Below are 22121 nucleotides of genomic sequence, written 5' to 3'. Positions count from 1 at the left end.
GAACGAACGGTTGTTTATCGCTCTCGAAATCAAACGTTTGTTCATGGGACATTTTAAATGACACTCAACGCATGCCCGTTGTTTAAGTGTTTGTTATTTGAATGGTGGTGTAGTTAAAATCCAATTCAATTATGTCAAACATATCACTAGCAGCCATATGAAAGCGATTATTCTCACATGTCCACTGTGATAATTTATTGTGAGTTGTAATAATTCATGTGTTTGTATTGTGTTTGTTAGTGTAAGCCTTTTTATATTGTTTACAATGTGCAAATATTGTACATAGTTTGATGATGATGTCCCTACTCCTTTGATTGGACGTGTTGTCTTGAAGTAAACAAGCAAAATTAAATCTTTTGAATCTAAAAAGGTATCTGATATACCAGACTTCTTATTTTTTTACGCAACAAGCAATGTCGGCCAAAATCCGCCCATACCAGCAGTCATTCGACTTCATTCGATAACAGGTCAGTAGGTCCTACACGCATGGGGGATAAGTTCCTTAAGGTTTTTGAACCAATGACGGACATGTGGTTAAAGTCGTGCGAGCTGACGACTATACCATTTGACCGGCCTATTTCACCACACTAGCAACAGTATAAACATATGAGAAATTGTTGTCAAGTATAACAAATATATAAGTATTAAAAAGCCATCTTTTGATGAAACATGCCATTCTGAATGTTAACCCTATTATGAAACTATTTTTGATTTTCTACAATCTCTTCCTTTAGCTGTTAATCATCATTTTACACGCATACCAAAACCCATGTGGGAGAGGGTGGAAATTCGTCGGCAGGTACGAATTATTCATCACCTGAGCCGAAAACTTGTTGCTTCGGAGGTGGAAAACGGATCGTACAGACTCGTTCGCTACCTAATTTGTAGCTCGTTTGGCGTACGATGCAGTCCACCAGCGGCAGTGCTTCCAATATGCTTCCACGCACACTCACTCTGCCACAACGAATCAGCCCGTGAAGATGATCGTGCTGACGATTTTTCGAGCGTTCAGACCCGATGATGCGCACCACTGATGCGATGTATTTTTAGCAGACCGCTGGTTAGAACCGGACGCCACCTAACCTCATACTGCCACCAGCGATCGGTAATACGTTCGATTTGGTCCAATTTCGGAATGCTCCCCCGCAATGGACGTTACGGGTGGTGTTGGCTCTTGTATCCAGTTTTGGTTTCATACACATTCACACAGATAGTCATATAAATAAATAACACCAAGCCAGTTAAGTGAAAGCGAAAGTAAACTGGAGAGCATTTTTTCCTACGCCAAGCATACGCAGTGTATTCTTAAAGTGTAAGTAATCGTAAGAAATGCGGTAAAACGTTGTCGTCAAAGATGAACATGTAATAAAATGGTTATTACTTCCACTATCCCGACGGGTGCTTTTTCGTGCAATTTGCATTCCAGGGCAACTAAGCTCCCTTATTATCTCACCTAGTCTATATTAAAAAGGGGAGCAAAGATTGCGTTTTACACGGCCAGAAGCATGGAAGAGCATTTTAATGGATTGCACATGAGTTATGAGGCTGCATATACACCTGCGTTTTGAGATGAATTTACTTGCATTCAGTTTTCCACATTTGCAGCAGTATTTTTATTCAAACGTGCGTGAAAGAGTATGATTTTTTTAAACGTAGCGTATCAAATATGAATGAAAAGAAAATTTATTTTTTCATTGAAGCATTTCGTTTAATATTTTATTTTTTCAATGTATTTTTTCCTATTTATTTAAAAAACTTTGCAGCTTTTTTGTTGATAGAAAAGTTTTAAGATTAAGTTGAAATGATTTTGTACAAGGTTTGTGTACGTAAACGCGATCGAAAATGTTCCTGCACCTAAGAAACGTGAAACAAATAGATTTGATTCTCTTGCAACAAAAATGTTCCCGCAATATGAGTTTGACCATTCGTCCATACGATTTGGCATGAAATGTTCCCGTAATATTTTCATAGACCCGGGCCTTAGACAACGCACATTGCAACCACAGATTGGTCTTCGCAGCAATGCAACTGTGTTGCATATAAATGCTGTTTGATCACTAAACCAAATGAATCATTTGTTCATACTCTGTAGCTCTTCGCGAAACGTACAGTGACTAGCGCCAAAGGTTGAACCCTTTATTTTTATTTCAACATATAACAATACATGTCAAAAGCAGTTATTTATAGTTGAGAGACAAAAGTGATGAAAACGAATTTTTCTACCCGATAGTAGCAATGTCAAATTGCTGCTTTTCCGGTAATTCCAGAATCTTACATGGATTCATAGTAGTTTTCGGTTAAAATTTGTTTCGTAAATTAGATTTTAGGATGTTGCAATGAGCAGAATCAATAAACCATAGTGAAAAAAATTGCTTTTTATCCATATCTATGCCAAGCAAGAAAAGTATGATCAATACAATAAACATCTTTCAAATGAAATATTACTAAATTTAAGGCTTTTGTTGAGTTTTTTCAACAGGTATTTTCTCACATTAGAAAGAAATTGTATGTATTTATCTCTTTTATGAATGGCCAATTTCTTCGTATCGCTTGAATTTTATTTTATGGTATTAATATAAAAAGTAAAAAAGAATCATGCAATCTCACAAAAACTTCTAATGGTTTATCTTCTTCAGAAAAGGTTAATCAGAAGTTTAAAGTGAGGAATAGTAGATAATAACATTTCCAAAACATAACAATACAAATAAAACATTTGATCTCGGATGGTTGTGACTGTACGTTACATGGTGAAACGTTGTCTGGATTGTTCTATCCTTTAACGAAATGAACACTTCTATAGCTCGGTCCAGAACAGCTGAGCATATAAATTGACCAATTGAACTAATTGATCGACACAAGATTTGCAGCGAGTACAACTTTAGCGTACAGTACAATCGACGGTTCAATTTCAATATCGATCAGTAGTTCATTCGCACTCACCCAGATCCGATTGCTCCAAGTGTAGTGTAAAATGTTGCTAGTGCTTGCTATGCTGTTTTGTTTGTTTACATGTGAGATAAACTAGTTTAAAGTTTGAAAGCTTCTTGATTTTGAAATCTTGTCTCCGTCTGCTTTCTTTTATCTTAGCATCCACCGTCAATAGTGATCCCACATTTCAGCAATATGCAGAACTTATGTTCCAATTCGATGCAGTTTTTGAAACACTGTGTCTAGCGCAAACGAACGACTCAAGCAAAGCTCGGAAAATGGTTGAAGCTAATCAAGCCCTTCAAGTCTGTGTCAATCTGCATCACGATCCGCAAAATTTCACCAATGCACTGGATTCTTTGACTCCTGCAAATCATAACGCTTTCATCAATTAGTGCGTGTTTTGAGCCGTGTTTTTATATGTGTTATATATTAAAAAAAAATGCTTAGGATTTTTGTATCCCTATCTCTTTGCAGTAACTGTGACCAATTTGAGGAAATCAAAAAATGCTACCTTCCTTTTACACGCCAGCTGGAAGTATGCTTTACCGGGCGCGATGTTTCAATGATTAAGACATTGATTCTGCTAGAAGAAGAGTTTGCGTTCATATGTGAAAAAGATGGAGCAAATATTGTTACCGTGCAACAGTCCAATTACTCATACTGTGCTGGAAATCTGAAAGACCTTCTACATAATTGCACCACATCGGGTTGGGCTGAATTACGTAGTAAAACTATCGAAACAATGACAAAACGCGACTGCAGGTACGTTCGATTTATTCGATTCATACTTTTGTGATATGTTTAAAATATGCTTATTTTTGCAGCGTTTTCCAAAACCTAGCATCCTGCTTCCAGGAAAACATTACCAAATGTGGAGCGCCCCTTTTTGCAAGGCTATTTGGTATACGGTATCACGCAATCGTAAAACAGACTTCATGTAGCACAAAAACACTCTCAACAGATACATAATGCAGGCCCCGTCTTGACAAATTTTACAGCAAGATAGAAAAAATGCCTCAAATAATTATTAAACAACAGTAACATATTGCTATCTGCTATCATTAAATGTAATAAAGTATTCGGACATATCATTAAGCGAATTAGCCACAAACATTGGAGACGACCCAACAAAAACGAATGATCTCCTAAATAAATTAAAAGGGATTTATTCAATAGAGATTTACAATGGGTACCTATTATTGCTAGTTTGAGGATTGTAACAACAAACTGAATGACAACAGCATTCCCACATTTATTTGTTTGTTTTAGTAGTGGAAAAATAGATTTTTTCGAGAATGGCCGACTGATGATTTAAAAGTAAGAAAACGATGGACGCAAACCTGTGATTGCAAGAATGATTCCTGATATGAACGCACGATTGTTTTTCAATGCACATATGTTTATCCGATAATGTTTATTATTTTGATTCTAATTCTCTGTTAATTAAAAAAACCATCTGAAACCATACATTTAGTCACTGATGATTGTCGAGCTGAATTGAGCAGAGATAAACTGTATAATTTGTGAAGGGTTGTTATTTTATAATATGATAGTTTTGATTCAATGCAAATTTTACAGTTATATTTCAATTTATTATTTTAACTCCCCGTTCGACCTATAGGGGTAAATGGGGCAAAATGGCAAATTGGGAACCTTTATTTAAGCATTATTACACATCAAGGATAAATTCCAAAGCTCACAATTTATTCATTGCAGTGTTATATGAGCACCATGTAAGTATTATAACTTGTAATAGATAAATAACCAAGAAAAATACAACATAACATTGTGTAGCATATTGATGTAATTTTTACCACTTCAAAAATAAGCTTTAAGCAATGTCGCAGGGATGCGTGGAAAATCTACATGATATATTTTTAAAGATATGAAAATCTTATATGATCTGTACAATTTGTCTGCAGAAAGCAGGGAATGTGTATTTTTATTAACATAACAAAGAATATAAAAATTCTTTCACGTGGGACAAAATGGGCAGCAATGAATGGGGCAAAATGGGCAGTTATGATTGGGGCAAAATGGGCAGACATACGGCGCCTGGTGAGGCTATAGTGTTGATTATGTCCATACACTAACGCTAACAGACACAACTTCAAAAGATTCGCTTTCGTGGATTGAAATGTGTAAAAAGAGTTTTAATTTAAACAATTTTTTTTTTTGAAAATTTTAAGGTTTTTCTTGAACAGCAAAACAAAAGATAAGAAGAGAATGCATATCACGAAACGTGCGCAAAAGCTTTAACCATTATCTAAGCCCTGTTGTTGTGGCCCATATTGGCCCAGTGTTTTGACGTTTCTCGTTTTGTTTATTGTTCAATATGCCCATTTCGCCCCATTATGCTTTACTTACTTACTTACCCGCGAGTCAAAATAGCATCTCATGAAACATCAACTTTATTTCACCCTTTTTTAAATGGTTACGATATTTTCAGGCTATGCTGCAATTTCAATCCATAGATAAATAGTGTAGGCATATAATAATGTAACAATAGTTGTGTTTTATCGCAAATTCAAAGTAATATTCATTAAATTTCTTAACATGTCCAAGCCTGTCTCGTGGCACAGTCGTCAACTCGAACGACTTAACAACATTCCCGTCACGGGTTCAAGCCCCGCAAGGACCGCATCACCATACGTAGGACTGACTATCCTGCTATGGGGGTAAATCAATAAGTCAAAGTCAAGCCCGTAAGTGGTACAGGCACGTCTCGACCGACAACGGTTGTACAACGAAGATGAAGACTTAATATGCCCATTTTGTCATGCTTTCCCCTACGTATTCACAATTAAATTGTAAAAGGCAAAGCTATTCAGAATTATTGTACCAATCCCAACCAGACTCAATTGGTCTATGAGATGAAAAAAGTAAACTTATCACTACAGTAATTCTGATGTAAAAACAAGAATAGAACACACCTTGTCTTACTATTTAAAAAGTTAGTTTGGTTTATGTCTTGGAAATCCCGATAGATGGCGCTAGCAAACACGAAAACAACGCATCGCGATGAATTACAGGGTCAATTTTGTAACGAGAGTCAGACGTTTCGCGAACTCGACAGAGAGAAGACGTAATTTGTCACAACACATAAACACACCGCGATTTGTTCAGATTTTTCCATTAAAACTTCACTAATAGACATGTAGTTTGTAATACAACGTAGAACGAAATAAACTAGCGAACTTAATCAACAAATCTGTCTGAAAACTGATTTCTTCTTTTTTTCTAGTAGTTTCTTATAAACAGGACATCCTTTCCTAGAAGTCTCATGACCAGTGGGGGGTTTGGGGATATTCACCCGAATTCGCTATTACACAATTAATGTATTGATTTATATTAGCGTTGCATTTTTCTCTCCAATGGTTCTCACTTCAAGTTTCTGATTCTGCTGGACAACTAGTACCAAATTTATCAAATTTTCAATCATCTCAATACATGAAATGATTGGAAAGCGTAACAGCGTTGATACTCAATGATACCCCAGCCGCGTACCGGTGAAATCGTCGCGACGCTCATTTTTACACATTTAATAGCCCTCTAGATCAGCGGTCGACAAAGTCCGGCCCGCGGGCCAAATGCGGCCCGCCGCAACATTCAATCCGGCCCGCGAAAGGTTTTGAGTGATTTTGAAAGATGTGAAGAAACTATTAGTATACAAATTCCTGAATATCTTTTAGAATAACATTTTATACCATCGTACTCTTTCAACTTTAATTAAAATACTATGGAATGACGGATCGTTCGGTATGTTCGAACTCGAAAAAAAATGCAAATAGAAATAGAAGAGATAATTTCTTAACATGTAATTAATTTGAAAGATAATTATTTAAGCTTCCTTGGACAAATAAATCTAAGACTTTGGGAGTTGCTTTTCATCAGTTATCCGGAATTTTCGCCATTATGGACGAAGACATGTCTGTAGGCATCCTAAGTTTTTGGGACAAAACTGTTAGAATAGAGCTTTTGCATCATGTTGGTCCAGAAAAATTCGATGGAACACATGTAACGGATGTTGTACCAGTTTGCGGACTAGGGTGTCATGTCGAAATTCTACCGAAATTCACCTAATATGAACGCATTGAGTTTTGGCGTCATTGTTTGCCATTGCGAAGTCAGCGGACGCGATTTCTGCTTCCTGATATGTGTGTAAATTTTCCCATATTATTTCACTGTTTTGCGGGTTGCATCGATCTCCCGGCCCAGACAACACAGTAATGTAGCCACTTGTTCCTCTGTCTTCATTTTTAGCTTTTTTGGAACCTCAAAAATGAACCTGGGCTCCCCTGCGATGCTTTGATTGTTGCCTAATAGTGCCAAGATGTTGGTGATCAATACGCAGAAATGTGCGACGTCAGACTTATGTACGCAGTCCATTTAAGACGCTACGGGGTGTCATTCGTTGATCGGGCACGCTTATAAGTTGGTTGGTTCACTTTTTTGGTCATCATGTTTAGAGTTCGACTGACAGAGGTGTCAAGGTAAGGTGACTGATAGAGGTTTTCTGTTGTCTCATGGGCAACATAACTTATCAATTGATCTGACATGGCATGACATCTGACTTTCATAAAGCATTTTTTTAATTACTGAATCTATGTTTGCTTCGATACTTTTCCAGCCTTTCAGACTTTTGTATCATCCCCGGAATATATATAATATTTTTTGCGGCATGGGAGGACGGGGTTTTCAAGAAGCGATATTGATCCCATATTGTTATTTTTTGGCTGATCACATTGTTAGCCATCTATTGTCGATTCTCAAATGATTAAATATTAGAATTAGTTTTTAAAGTAGGTTTCATTCATTTTGAACCATACTTGGATGATATAATTACAGAAAAACAACAATTGTACCTAAAATGTTTCTTAAAGATTAAAATATAATAATTTAAGCGCAAAAATAAAAAAACGCATTCATCTGACCCGCGGCACTCGATCATTTACTAAGCTTGGCCCTTTGCCTTAAAAGTTTGCCGACCGCTGCTCTAGATCATACATTTCGAAAACCGTCTATGTTTTGTACTGCCCAATCTAGTGACACAACCGTGTCCACTTATGAGTGACGAATGTTCTTCGACGAACGAGTTCTCCAGTACAGCTGATTATTTTCTTTTCCATTCTAGGCTAGGTAAAGGTATCCATTCTGGGCTTGAACCCATGACGGTAAGTGTCGCGACCTTCACTTCGTTGGCCTGGCGTGCCCTATCCTGCCGAACCGCCCTCTCGCTCTCATATAAAACATATACATCTCCTATATGACACGCTGGCAGGACTGTCAGCGGCGAGTGACTGTAGTAACGATGATCGTAAGTTCGGCAGGTTGGGTCACAACATTGCCATCGTTTTATGAAATATTATTCTATGTTGGTTACAGGTGTTAGAATAGTTTTAATTATTCAATCGAATATTTTAATGCACAAGATTTGCAAATGGTTTCATGGAAGGATACACATCCGAAAGCGCATATATTCTTCTTCTTCTTCTTTGACACAACAACCGTTGTCGGTCAAGGCCTGCCTGTACCCACTGGTGAAGTGAGCTTGGCTTTCAGAGACTTATTGTTAACCATAACAGGATAGTTAGTCCTATGTATGGCGTCTATTCGGGACTTGAACCCATGACGGGCATGTTGTTAAGTCGTACGATTTGACGACTGTACCATCAGACCGGCAACAAAGCGCATATATTAGAATGTTAAAATATGCGTGAAGCTCTGGACACTCAACAACCGCGCGTACAGCGGTGCGTACATGTTGCTAACTAGCAAATGGGCCTGCCAACTGCGTTCTGTAGGTTGGAAAGTAATTGAGCCGTATTGATTTATGATTATTATTTTTATTTACATCCAAACTTATTTTATGCCACTGTTAATTTACATCATAATGTAAACTGACTGCTATGCTCGCTACAAACGCTCTTCGTACACCGAGCTACCGTCCTCTTCATCGCTATGGTGCTCCTGCACCTCTATCCTTTCAACGACTTCGTTGAACTTGACGTTCTTTGGTTCGCTGGTCGTTTCCTGCCCCGATGTTCCGGAAGTTATAGCGCCATACTCATCTTCCTCGTCTAACCGCTCGGCTAAGGAACGGGCCAGCCGATTACCAGCATCCACGTTGGTATCTTCAGACTCTGTGAAAATAGTGCATTTTACAATCGTACTTTGCTTTCCGCAACGCTTCAGTATAATACTACCTTGCATGGTGATGCCAGCAATGTTAATAGATATTTTCCTATCTTCCACCATTTCGGAGTCGTCAGCATTGCGTTCCTTCTTTGCACCTAAGGATGGCGATGTAGACGGTGGAGTAGTGTCGAAATCATTTTCAAGCTGCACTATATCCGATGGATTGTTGTCAGTTCCTTTCGACAATGGCCTCACATAGCGTAGATACAGCACAATCGTAAGCGCCATGCAGATAAGGAGAAGCCCTCCCAGCACGGACGTTGAAGCGATTAGACCACTGTTGCTGGAGCCGCCGGACAATTCTTCTGGGCAGGAGGGATTGGTTTGGTTGCCATAGCAAACGGCATTGCTGAACGATTCTATAGCCGATGCTTTAATATTTGGAAACACCGCTCTTATGCCGCTACAAAAAAAAAGAAATTAAATTGAAAAAAAAAACTCATCTACATCATAACTTTGTTAGATGACGTTACTTACTCTCGAATATCGTTCGTACTCAGTAGCTGATTATTATCGTTTATTGCGTACACAATAAGTCGCATAGTACTTATGGTATTTTGTACCTGTCGGACAGCTTTTATAAAGTTTGCTCGACCACTGGACGCTTCCAACAACGGCACGATAGTCTGATGGAGTACCTTTAGATGGAAATTGCTCTGGCGATTAACCTGTTCGATGAACTCCTGCGCAGTGGCTTCGTCAGCCGCATCAAGGGTGATGAACGCAATCTGATTTTCGTCCAGACGATGTACAGTAATTTCCAGGCGACTGCTGCGTCCGTCTACTGCACCATCACGATCTGTTGCATACACAATTAGATCAATGATATTGGAGGCACGTAACGAATCTTTTGTTGGTTTAATGGAGCCAGTTTCGGGATGTACGGTGAAATGTTTGTTTTCCTCCAAGCTGTATCTGATCTTTGCATTCAAATTCTCGTCCGCGTCCGTCGTCACAACATCTATCAGCCCGGACAGCATGAGTCTATTAGCCAGGGAAGGTTCTGGGAAACCAAGCCAGACCTTGTTTCCGGATGCCGTTTCAGGGTATATGAAGATAGGATCGTTATCGTTAATATCGTCCACGATAATGCTTACAATCGTAATATCGGGTGCGTAGTTTATTGTCTCCGTGTTCACGAGCGATCGTTTCACCATCGATCGTCGATTAGCTTGATCCGCTGCTTCGTCGTTATCGAGGCAATTTAATTTCAGCACCAGCTTAAATTGCGGTACGTCCATGTTTTGGAAAAGCTTCTCATTTTCACGGTCAAAGCTTCTCGAAGCAAGCCAGTTGGATTCAGGATCGATGTAGAAGTAAGTCTCCTGTTGACCATCCTCTATTGGATGTTCGCTAATCAGCTCGTAAGTACACGATTCGCTTAGTTGGGTAGAGAAAATTGTCGCATGCGGCCGTTCCTCCTCAAGGTGCGTCACGAACAGCACCTGATCGACTGCTACTTGCTTATCACCCTCCGTACACTCAAATTGATTCAGCACGTCAAGTAGAACGTTTGCCGTAGCACGCTTTCCCGCTGCCGTGTTCGTTGCATGCACGAGGAAATGATAGACGTTCGGAATGATCGGACGATCAAGTATTAATCGTCCTTTAGGTGTTATGGAAAGGTGCTCTTTCAAGTATGCTACAATTCAAAACAAACATATATAAGTGACGGCGAAAAACCGACTGATCCTATATCAATACAAATCCCAATTAAAATAATCCTTACCATCTTCCATATCCAGAGTATGTTGAACAATAGCTATTGGATCTTTTACAATAGCGGTTACCGTACCAATTGCACCTGTAGTATCGCTTCGCAACTGAAATCTGAAGTCACCGTACGGAAATACGGGCACATCCTCCTGAATACCGCCAGTAGTGCAGTTGTAACAACTAGAACAGTCCACAATCGGAGGCAAAGGAATACAGGGCGCTGCAATGAAGGAATAGATCAGACCTGAAGTTGTACAACGCGTTGCATTTGATCCAACTTACTTCCATCAGGAACTGACAGCATAACCGAGCAAGTACTCCAGCTATCTTCGGATGCCTTAGCTAACAGCACAAGACGTACCGATTGTAGGCCCTGGAAATCGTCGGTCGAAATTGCTCGGGACAACTTTAGCTCCACACTGCGCTCATTTTGCTCAAGCGCAAGGAAATCAACATTAGACTCGAGTATGGTGACAACAGTTCCACTCGCAAAGCTTGCTTGCGTTATTTGTATCGCATCCGCTAGCAACAACTGCAGATCTGCATTGAACGAACCAGTGTAGATGTGCTTGGAAAACTGAGGCACATACAGTCGGCGGTTCACCACCACTGTCGAATCGATTGTTCTTCCATTGGGATTTCTGAGAATAACTTTGAAGTTGAGAGTCGTCCTGGTACCCAACAACTGTTCCGTGGCAGCCGATTCTTTAAGACTGAATTTGAACAAATCTTCAACCAACGACCCATCGAACAGCTGATAATCGTCTCCGGCAAGATTCCACTGGTAACCAGGTTGCGTGCTGTCGGTTACTATCCTTAGTTCCGAACCGTCTGCGAAACGTACGTTACGATCACCGGCTTCAATGTACCCGTGGGAAGAGGATTGGACGAACTGGGGTTGCTGCAGACGTTCAATTTCGATCACCACAAACGATGTGGCTGTATCACTGCCAGGATTGGTAGCTTGTACGTAAATGCTTAAGTAGTGTTTTCCATCTAGCTCATTCCAGTTGATTGCATCTGCTTGAATGCGTAGATCCAGCACAGATTCCGCTCTTGAAACAGCGAACAGTGTAGCATCCGTTCCACCAATGCCTATTTCGGTGTTTTCTGTGAACGTTCCACCACTTAGTAGGATCGATTCTTGCAAACTCAACACAATGGTACCTTCGAGGATGGTGCCACTATACAGCAGCTTTGAAAAGGCCGGACTGATGATATCGTCCAGCTTGATAGTGATCACAATGGTAGCTGTATCGTCTGCACTGTACGCATTGTTAATGGTTATGATGAAGCTTAACATGTCGCGCCCCTCAATGGTGCCCGGGGCGATGCTATCTTTAAGCGACACTTTAAATTTGTTATCATCGACCAACATCACATCAAACAGGTTCGCATCACCTTCAGCGGCAGTGAACTGGAAGGTAGGCATAATGGTTCCCGGTTGTACGGTAATTGTGTCAGCAGCCGAGAACACCACCTCCTTCGTACCTTCCTGTAGCGAACCACGATAGATTGCTTTGGTGAAGGTTGGCGTGATGGTGGGAAGACTTTCGACGTCAATCACAAGCGTACATTGTGCCGTGTCAGACCCGGGATTTGCAGCTTGCAGGATGAGCTGGTAATAAGGGTACGACCGCACCTGATCCCATTTTACGTCGGGCTTTACAGCAATGTTAATCGATAGACGATTTTCACTTGGCTGCACCTCGAAGTGACTGTTCGGCACCGCGTCAACGATAAAGAATGTGGCCGTATCCTTCACACTGTCGGCTTCCCAAGCAATTGGAAAGCTTCCAAAATCGACCACCGTGTTACCTTCCACAATTTTGCCCCGGAATGAAGTACGCGTAAAGCTGGGCTTTACTTCGCGGATAATCTTAACCGTGCAGGGAACTAGCGCCGGCTGGCTGTTGCTAGGATTACTGGCAACTACTATGAATGTGATTTCTGAGCGCGCCTTCAGTTGTTCCTTGCTTACTTCGTCGCGCAAAAAGAAACTCAAACTACGATCGTTCGATACAACGTATCGTACCAAAGCGCTGTCAACTCCTTCCAGCTCGTATACTGTATCGGTTACGATCGTTTGCGGTTTAAGAGTAATTGCTTTATCAAACGTTATCTGCTGTGCGCCTTCGCGTACTTCTCCATTGTAGAAGCGATCGGAAAACTCAGGCGCAACCACACGATCAATGTCAATGAGTATGGTAGTGAAGCCTGACATCAAATCTGGGTTAGCGCATTCTATGACAAACTCGAATCGTTTAACACCACTCACCGACGCTGCCTCCAGTTCCTTTAGCAGCTGAATTGTAACGATGCCATCTTGCAGCTGCACACCAAAGAACTCGCTGTTGCTGTTGCGAATGGTAACCGTGGCCATCCCGACGTAGGTTCCGGGCTCTAGCTTAATTTGCTCAAACGGCACAAGCTTAAGACCGGTATCGATGCGCGACTTGTAGAGGGGTTTTTCGAATTTGGGAATTTTTACCAAAGAATGCTTTACATACACTATCAAAGGTACGACCGTATCCACCGCTAACAGTGTATTTGTGGCTTTAAGATTCAGCTGGAAATGAGTGCGGCTTTCAAACTCCTCATCGGTTAACGGGGATTTAAGCGCGATGCGTATATTGTCCCATGTGGGCGCTTCTTTTATTGAGAAAAACGTCACATCTTCGCCTTCGAGTGTGTACATAATCCTTTCTCCTGCGGAGTCGGACGTAAGTTTAGCCACGATTTCTTCAACTAGCTGTTTCGTTTCATCGATCACACCATCATAGACAAGTCGCTCGAAAGCTGGTGGTGCTGATCGGCTTACGTCTACCGTAATGAAGCAGTATGACTTTTCAGAGTTTGGATTTTGCGCCTCTACTTGCAGAGAAAGACGATCGATATCACGCAACATTTCTCTGGTGACGTTTAAACGCAGGTACACTTTATACACGTTTTCCGGAAAATCCTCTAGGATGTCGAAAAAGTACCGATCATCGACGACGCTTACTTTGGTGTCGGCTGAGAAGGTATCCAGCACCAGCTCCACGTTCGGAAGACGTACTTCTAGCGTGTTCAACACTAGTTCACCTTCGAGGAAGGGCTCGGTAAACTTTGGCAACACTACCGGAGTGCGAAGCACCTTGAGGATAACTACAGTGTGGGCTGTTTCTTCATCCTCCAGCTTGGCAACGATCGATAGCAGGATATAGCTTTTGCCGATCAGTTTTTCGGGCGTAACGTTGTTAGCTGTTATGGTGAAAGTGCCAGTACTGTCCGGACTAATTGTAACCAGCGTAGTGTCACCTGTGTAGTCGTACTGCAAACCTTGCATGAAACTGTCCGGTGAAATGCGAACCGTCGGCACATTCAGTACACCCGTTTCGGTGATCGTACCTTCGTATAGCGTCTGTTCAAAATGTGGATCTTTTGTGATGCTCTTCTCTACCATTACCAGAACCAGTGCTTCACCTGTACCGACGTCAATCTTTTCTGCCTGCAGAGTCACTAGAAAGAAATTCTTTTCCTTCAGCACCGCATCGGTCAGCATATTCGATGGAGCCAGGGTGGCTTGATTGTTGGTAAACGTTAGTGTGAAGTACTGAGAATCTTCTCCGGACAATCGCACACGTACGCTACTATCACTGGTGGTTGGCAGTAATTTGATGCTCTCTACGGTTATCACTTTGTTACGATCTATCGTACCGGTGTAGAGGGAGGCTTCAAAGGTGGGCACGATTTTCGGTTCATGCGAAAGCTCCACTACCAGAGCTGTGCGTCCAACATACTCCGTACCCGTGCGGCTAGCGGTGATCGTTAAGCTAAGCAGCTTCTTTTCTGTATCGATTTGTGTGCCCGAACGTAACGCTACCGTAACGCTGCTCCGATCTGTTGCTGGTGTGATGGTGAAATAATCTGCATCCTCTCCAGAAGCTTGGTAACGGACGCTGGTATCATAGGTGTTGGCCAACAGAGCAATGCGAATGGGTGTGAAAGTATCGCCTATTTTGTAGACTGTTTTGTAAAGGTTTTGTTCAAACTCTGGTGGTGTTACGAACGAAATCACTGGATCGCCAACAATGGTGATCCTTGCCGTCGATGTTTTCGGAGGGTTCCATTCATCCTAAAAAAGGAACAAATTGCCACACTTATTGTTAGTGACGCCAGCCTTCTCTCGACATTAGCGATCGTGCTTACCATGGCAGTAATCTGCACTGTGATCGGTGGTTGTATTTTCGTAAGCGTTTGTTTCGTTATCAAATTCGCCATGGTCTCTGTACGCGATGATCCACCAATGGACTGAACGATGAAATAGTCATTTTCGTCGATGGAAAATGTTATCTTATTCTTCGTTATGTCGTAGTCATTCGCCACCACTCCATTGCCCTATAAAACATTCACAATCAGCGAGCCGTCACTTAATTTACGCGAAACTGTAAAGAAAAACCTTACACCGTCGATGAACTGTTGTATATTGAATTCCCTCGGCAATGGCAATGGAATTGTAATGTCGTAGCTGGTTTTGGAGAACAGTGGCGCATGATTGTTCTCTTCCTTGATCGACTGCCTGAAATTCATCTCGCGAACAGAGCCCGAAGTGCAGGTAAAGACGACACGGTTGAAAAAGAACAATTTATCATCTAGCTTTTCGTAATCAGCGAACTGAGCGCTCGTTTTAATTAGCAGCCGGCCGTCTGCGAGGACTGCATCGATGTACACCGGCAAACCTGTTTGACTTGGATTGACTTTGACGGAGAGAACGTTGCTCACTTCGTGCTGAGCCAGTGTGTAGCCGACGCCCACCGTGGTCGATACTTCAGGCTCTGTTGGAAACTGGCCAACAAAAGTGAGTGTTGGCGAGGAACATTCTGTATCGGGAGGAAAAGGAAGTGGTGTAAGCGTGGGGCCAATGTTTGGTAATGTTGCGATGGAATAAGTCTATACATGTCTAAAATTTATAATCCACATTCACAACAAATGCCTTCCCTCTCTTTGGTGTAGTCAAATCTTTGATATCAGAAGATGACTGGAGGAACCATGGCGGATACGAATCGATCCCGTCCAGCCTGTGAGAATCCCAAAAGACAAATAAACATGTTTGGAATGTTTGTATCGCTCGCTTGATGTATGCGCTCAAACTGTATGTCACTGGATAGAGTAGTTTTCAGCAACAATTAACACGAAAATAATGAGCTGTAGACTCCAATCAATTGTTTTGGTTCTTGGAAATTGATAACAACAAAAAAAGCCCCGAATTAACTTCTTCTCCGGCGTCAAGAGCACCAGAAGCTACATTTATCAATTGAGATAAGCTAAGTGAGTTATTGCTCATCCTCTGCGTGCACTTGAAATGGATTGGTCAGGATGAGTGGTTGAAATAAAAGGCTGAAAATCTGTTGATAAAAACACGGATGTGAATTTTCTATCAAATAGCTTAGAAGCTACAGGTTATAATGCCAGCTGTGTATTGCTGCGAATTGCTGCGAAAAACAGTGATAACGAAAGGCCAACAATACGATGCCATCAAATATTAATTAACACCGATAACACAATATCAATTGCACAAGATTGCGGCACTGGGCTCTAGCAGTTGAAAGTAATCTAGTAGAAAAGAAGATCAAAACTCTAACACAAAAATGTTGACCTTATTAAAACAATTTTCAGCGAATCTGTTATACCAAGTTAACATTTTTTTTTGCTGAAAAATTTACAATATGACACCTTTTGTTGGTTCCTCCAAATGATGAGTCAACTGTTGTGTGCATCACCTTCTTTAATGTCTGCCACCTGTCATTGACACTTAAAGGAAACAATCTTTGAATCTCCCAAATAGACGCAATCCATCAAAGCCCAGCACCATTCCTGAGTGCCGACGTTTTAATGGGCCTGTTTTAACAAGCAATCATCAAATGGGCGATGGTTGTAGCTGTCACTTTGATAGTATCTATCATCACTGGGCACACATTCGTTGGGTCGGGTCTTTGCGTTTTCTTTCTTATGACAAATGATGTGTTATTTCAGGGTTTTTTTTATGTCACCGTTTGCAACATGTATTACACACGGCTAACATCAGTAGTGTTGATTTCATTAAACACATTTTAAGAAGTTTTAAGTACACCACTAACAACATCAACAACGTTTGGGCACGTGTAGGATTTCGCACAAACTAGACTCGATGGCTCACCTTGCGCAGTGACGGAAGCCGACACTATCGTTAGAACTACTATCGCGGCTACCGGGAGCTTTCTCAAGACGCTGTAATTACTTTCACTACTCATTGCACTGCCGACAGATGCTTAAGGATGACACGTGAGAGCACATGTAAAAACGAGCACTTTACTGCTAACTTCCTCCTTCGTGAGCACTTTGCGCTAGCCGAAATTAATTGCCTCGTTTATGAACTAGCCTAGCACTGCGGTGCACTCGACCGATCATATTCGTCCGTTACCCAGTATTGCCGTCAAGCAACTGATTTCGACCCCAGTTATCAATGTCGGTGTATGTTGGTGGACCTTCTTTATCACCCTTGCGTGAAGTGTGATAGGCAATATCGAGCATCCGTCGATTGATTCCGTTATCTGATAAATTAAAATCAGATACGGGCTTGTTGTACCGGGGAGCCCACCGGGATGTCAACAAGCACAGTAAACCGGTGCATACGTAGAGGAAGCAGTATCTTGTATGACCCACTACCACTTGCTGTCGTTGCTAGAAAAAGGGGAGAGGTAAGGTTGTTTCTATGATTTGCTGAAGTACGCAAACACATTTTAGGCAGAATGAAATTGATTTAGCGTCCCATGTGCCATCTTATCCTGAGAATTTGAAGAAAATTGCCCATCAACACATCCTATTTTATTGTTATGTGTGTAAAATACTGATCATTTTACTGTGAAACGAGAACGCTCCCCTGTTCATAGTTGAAGATGTATTTAGAAAACCTTACGAATTTTATAAAAGGAAGTGATAGTGCGTGACATTTCTTCTTCTTCTATTTGGCGTAACGTCCTACGCGGACATACAGGCTTTCGAGACTCAATTTATAACCACGTAGCCGGATAGTCAATCCTTGCTACGGGGGGACGATCCATTCTGGGATTGAACCCATGACGGGCATGTTATTCAGTCGTTTGACGATTATACTACGGGATCGCCTCTGGCGTGACATTTCTATCGTTGATAATATCCTACTTTGAGGAAATTTTCTCGATATGACTGATATTCTGTCTATGATTCAGGCTTTGTACTTAACAGTTCCTGAGAAACTAATGCACCAGGGGTAACGTCATATCAGAAATAAGAAATCATCTCGCTGGCACTACCTTCTAGTCAGTGTAACGAAAGAGGCATTTGAATCTCAAAAAACAATCAACGATTGCACGAAATGTACAAAGTGTAAATTAACGATAAGGCAAACGATGAGGCCGTAACGGATAAATGTAAACATATTTATAAAGTCGTTTGTTGAGTCCATGGCCAGGATCAAACTCTTGCATTGATCTTAATGGTACTCATAGGTCGTAATCGCTCTCGTTGCCATTGATCCCTTACTTACTTACTTCTCCGCCGCTATAACCGCTTTGCGATCTAGGCCTATCTCAGGAGTATCCAAAAGCGCTCACAGTCTCGCGTCTTCGTCTGCCAGTCTTGGGTTGCCTAAGTTAGGTCCTACAACGACTCCTCTGTCCTTGAGGACGGCTTAAAAAGACTTTTCAGGCTGGGTTTCGCTCTCGAACGCAGCTTAGAGGGTTTCGTCAGATTTAGATAGTGCCCATTCCTCAGAGGCGTATGTGAGTACCGGTACTATATAGGTGCTATATAGTCTCAGCTTCGTCTATCGTGACAGGTTCTTTGAGGTGAACTGATTTTTCAGGGTGTAGAATGACCGTTTGGCAGCCAGCATCCTTACGCGCAATTCAGTTACCATTGTCGTTGCTTAACTTGGACCCCAGATAGGCGAGAACTTGGAAGACTGGAAGAGTACGTTCATCTATTCATACTTCACGCCTAAGTATGTCTGGAATTGCTTGTAGATCCGCTGGTGGTACTACCATCAGTTTAGTCTTTGTCTCGTTTATCTGCAATCAAAGGTTCTCTTGTGCTGCCTGTTTGATCCCTTGGTAGGCTTTAAATAAATATTCGAACCTCAGACCAATGATGTCTATGTCACTAGCGTATGCCAAAATCTTGGTTCCCGAATATAAAATAGAGAAAATATAGAAAATGGTTCTCGTAGTCTCCACCCTCGAGTCCCGGATAGCTCGCTCTAGCGCCACGTTAAATAGGAGACAGGCAAGCCGGTCTTCCTGGCGCAGATCTTTGGTGGTAGCAAAAAGCCCTAAGAGTTTTCCATCCACCTTCACCTGGCAAATTACATTGAGCATAGACATTCTAAACTAGTCTTATCGGTTTGACCAGGATTACAAAAGAGCCCATAGCGTCGTACAGTTTTACACTGGCTATGCAATCATATGCGTCTTTGAAATCAATGAAGAGATGGTTATTTGTCATGTCTGTATTCAGCCATCTTTTTCAAGATCTGCCGCATGGTAAAGACCTGATCAGTGGTTGATTTTCCGTTTCGGAATCTTCTTTGACTCTTCGACGTGCGACGCCTTGTCGATCCTGAAGGATCAGGAAGAATATGTTATAGGCAGTACTCTACACCGTAATACCCGGTAGTTGTTGCAGTTCAACCTGTCTCCTTTCTGGTATATGGGGTAGATGATGCCCAGATTCTAATCACAAGGCACCGATTCGCTATCCCACACCTCAGTAACAATTTGATGAATCTCGTTTTCTAGTCATGCACCTCCATTCTTGACCAGTTCAAGTGCCTTGTTATTTTTCAGCCTACGGATAGCTTGTTGTATCGATAGCTGCCGACCTATAGCTGGTTACTAACCAGATATCCATCCTTGTTGCGACAGCAGGTTACCTTAGGTACAACGTTGTTTCAGCTAGAACAAAGACTAAAAAATTTAATATCAAATGATACTCACAATGGTAATGATGATGACTAAGCGGCACAACTGGTGATAAAAATGCAAAAATTAAACGCATTTTCATTTATTTTCATTTCTGAATTTTTGCTCTCAAAACGCTTCGGACGCTGCATTGGAATGGAAACTATTCGTTTTTCCAATCAACCAAATAGTTTATTTCTTAGAATCACACTCGCAACTATTAAATTCATTCACTTGTTCATCCTTCATCGGCTGTTTTCCTGCTGGTTACAGGATTGAATTTTAAAACGCTTTCGTGCTTGAGCCTTATTTGCTTAAATACCTTTTTTTTCGTTTTGGTTTTACTTGTTTTTTAATAGCTTGCCACCTAATGCTGATAATATTTAACAAAATTGGGGAACAGGCTGCTCGTTTCGTTTGCATTACCAACACTTTGTTTCCCGTGCAAAGATTAAACAACAAATTGCAAACTTAAAAGCTCACCAGGCGTGAACAGTGTCGTGTGTATGTACATCGTCGATATACTGTTGCTGCTAACACTGCTTTCTTAGGGTTCCTCCGTGTCTTCCTTTTCGTCCCGGGGGGCTGCCGACCCTAGCGTGCAGGAAACGGCAACAAAAATTGGTCAGCCTTAACTACACTACGTGTGTGTGTGCCTGTTAAGAGGAGTTTTTGTATTTGAGAAACATTTGCTCTACCGCACTACTGGCGGATCATGAACACCGCATGCACCATAAACTATCTACTGTTCTTTCCGCTTCGCTCGGTGTGAAATGTAATATTCATCTATTTAAGAGTGTATCTCGACTGATCGAACGCTAAAGGTGTTGGAACCTCCCATGCAGGTGCGTCTTTGGTTCAACCTGTCAAATATAATCCTTCATTGCACGTCGACCCCCAGAATTCCCGCAATTTAAGCTACAATTTTCAACTGTAATTCCTTTTTGTTGCTACCGCCGTTCGAAGATGGTTGACTGGAGCAATACATGCCAACGCTTTCAACAACCCATCATCATTCCCACTATACACAACACGCTCATGCTCTAGGGCGAAACGAATCACACTTACTATGTTTCTTTTCCTCTAAGTACAAAACGAAACAATGTAATTGGTGTTTGCTTGGTTCAACTTTGCGATTGATTAATGTATGATGTTATCTGTGTTCCATCCTTCTTTTCAAACTCCTTTTTCCGTCCCTTTCTTGTTTGGGGCGAATGGGGTTGCGAAACGGTGAGAGCGGAGGGAAGGAGGCTTCAACGTTGTTAGTACGTGTAGGCGCAGGCATGCATAGGCGTTTGATTTGTCTTTCATTTCATTTTGCTACAGCAACGTCGGGATTTAGCTATTTTGTTGAATTAACATTTGAAATCGCTTGGCGCATTTTTGTCTTAACTTTTGTTTTGTTTTTTTTCTCGTATTGATCTGCTTTACTTTCTTTATCTTGCTTTCTCAGCTCATTGCAAATCTTACAAACAGCATGGAATTAAAGTTTTTCGTTTCATGTTACGGTTTTTTCCTTCTTCTTCGTCTTTGACTAGCTTTACACACTACATATTTCACTACGTAAGCCCTGAAAGGTGTTACATGTGTGACACGATGATGAAGGAGTATGATTGTTGTGGAATGATATTATGTTTCTTTTTTTAAATTTTTGTATTTCTTGTTCCATTTTTCTTGTTTTGTTTATGAGCTTGCGTTACGCCGTGAACTGTTAACCATGAAGAAACATTGGCACATTCAATGTATGAGTTGAAGAAGAGGAGATTGAAACACGCAACAAATCTTTTGGGAGAGAAATATGGTGATAGTGCCAGATACTGGGAAACAGTCATGCTGTCAATGTATGTTAGTGGAAAATGTAAGAAAACCCCTTGGTTCCCCTGTAAAAGCAGTCATCCCGAATTAGTTGTTGTTCTACATACTAAAACCAATCTCAATTATCGTTAAGTTGAAATGTACAACAGAACATACGCAAATGTTTTATTTGGCTAAGGTATTTTAGGCAGATTCATAATTGTTCTGCTAATTTGCTCTGCTGTTCGTATCTCTTCGTGCACATTACAAAATCGGCTGTCAACAGTAGCGCGTTGAGTGTGGAATGGCGCCTAAAGCAAAAATTGATTTTTTTAAAATCAAACCCCGATTCAGGTATGCTTGTGTCCATGAAACAATCCTTTACACTTTGTATGTATGTATTTTTTAAAAATGATCTATAGGTAAAATATAACAGCATTCACAGATGAGATGAAAACTTTCACAATAACTCCGCAATACTCAAACAGTAAGAATTCAGCAGGTGTAATGGTTCTTTAAATTGCA

At 41.1% G+C, this 22121-nt stretch overlaps 2 protein-coding genes across 2 annotated transcripts; one reads left to right on the top strand and one right to left on the bottom strand.

Annotated features, from left to right (window-relative positions):
• Positions 1–2911: 2911 nt before the first annotated feature.
• On the top strand, positions 2912–4369 carry LOC121593312. The gene is made up of 4 exons (XM_041915560.1): positions 2912–3011; positions 3088–3322; positions 3406–3693; positions 3756–4369. Exons 1-4 carry the CDS (start codon positions 2972–2974, stop codon positions 3898–3900), a joined length of 708 nt encoding a protein of 235 aa, XP_041771494.1. The 5' UTR covers positions 2912–2971; the 3' UTR covers positions 3901–4369.
• A 4388-nt stretch (positions 4370–8757) lies between these two features.
• Positions 8758–17470, bottom strand: LOC121593482. The gene is made up of 8 exons (XM_041915833.1): positions 17024–17470; positions 15292–15707; positions 15037–15225; positions 11128–14962; positions 10859–11065; positions 9607–10771; positions 9138–9532; positions 8758–9074 (listed from the first exon to the last, which is right to left on the bottom strand). The coding sequence occupies exons 1-8, from the start codon at positions 17115–17117 to the stop codon at positions 8848–8850; spliced, it is 6528 nt and encodes a 2175-aa protein (XP_041771767.1). The 5' UTR covers positions 17118–17470; the 3' UTR covers positions 8758–8847.
• Positions 17471–22121: the final 4651 nt, after the last annotated feature.

Source organism: Anopheles merus, chromosome 2L (genome assembly GCF_017562075.2).
Source record: "Anopheles merus strain MAF chromosome 2L, AmerM5.1, whole genome shotgun sequence".
NCBI classification, from domain to species: domain Eukaryota; kingdom Metazoa; phylum Arthropoda; class Insecta; order Diptera; family Culicidae; genus Anopheles; species Anopheles merus.
The sequence above is the reverse complement of the archived record's forward strand: the minus strand, read 5'-3'. Positions and strand labels throughout refer to the sequence as shown.

Coding starts and splice junctions, on each gene's coding strand:
- LOC121593312 (XM_041915560.1), top strand. CDS start 2,972: ATGTTGCTAGTGCTTGCTATGCTGTTTTGTTTGTTTACAT. Junction 3,012..3,087: donor GCTGTTTTGTTTGTTTACAT/GTGAGATAAACT, acceptor CTTTTATCTTAG/CATCCACCGTCAATAGTGAT. Junction 3,323..3,405: donor CATAACGCTTTCATCAATTA/GTGCGTGTTTTG, acceptor ATCTCTTTGCAG/TAACTGTGACCAATTTGAGG.
- LOC121593482 (XM_041915833.1), bottom strand. CDS start 17,117: ATGAGTAGTGAAAGTAATTACAGCGTCTTGAGAAAGCTCCCGGTAGCC. Junction 15,226..15,291: donor TACAACAGTTCATCGACGGT/GTAAGGTTTTTC, acceptor AATGTTTTATAG/GGCAATGGAGTGGTGGCGAA. Junction 9,075..9,137: donor TGCTGGCATCACCATGCAAG/GTAGTATTATAC, acceptor CTATTTTCACAG/AGTCTGAAGATACCAACGTG.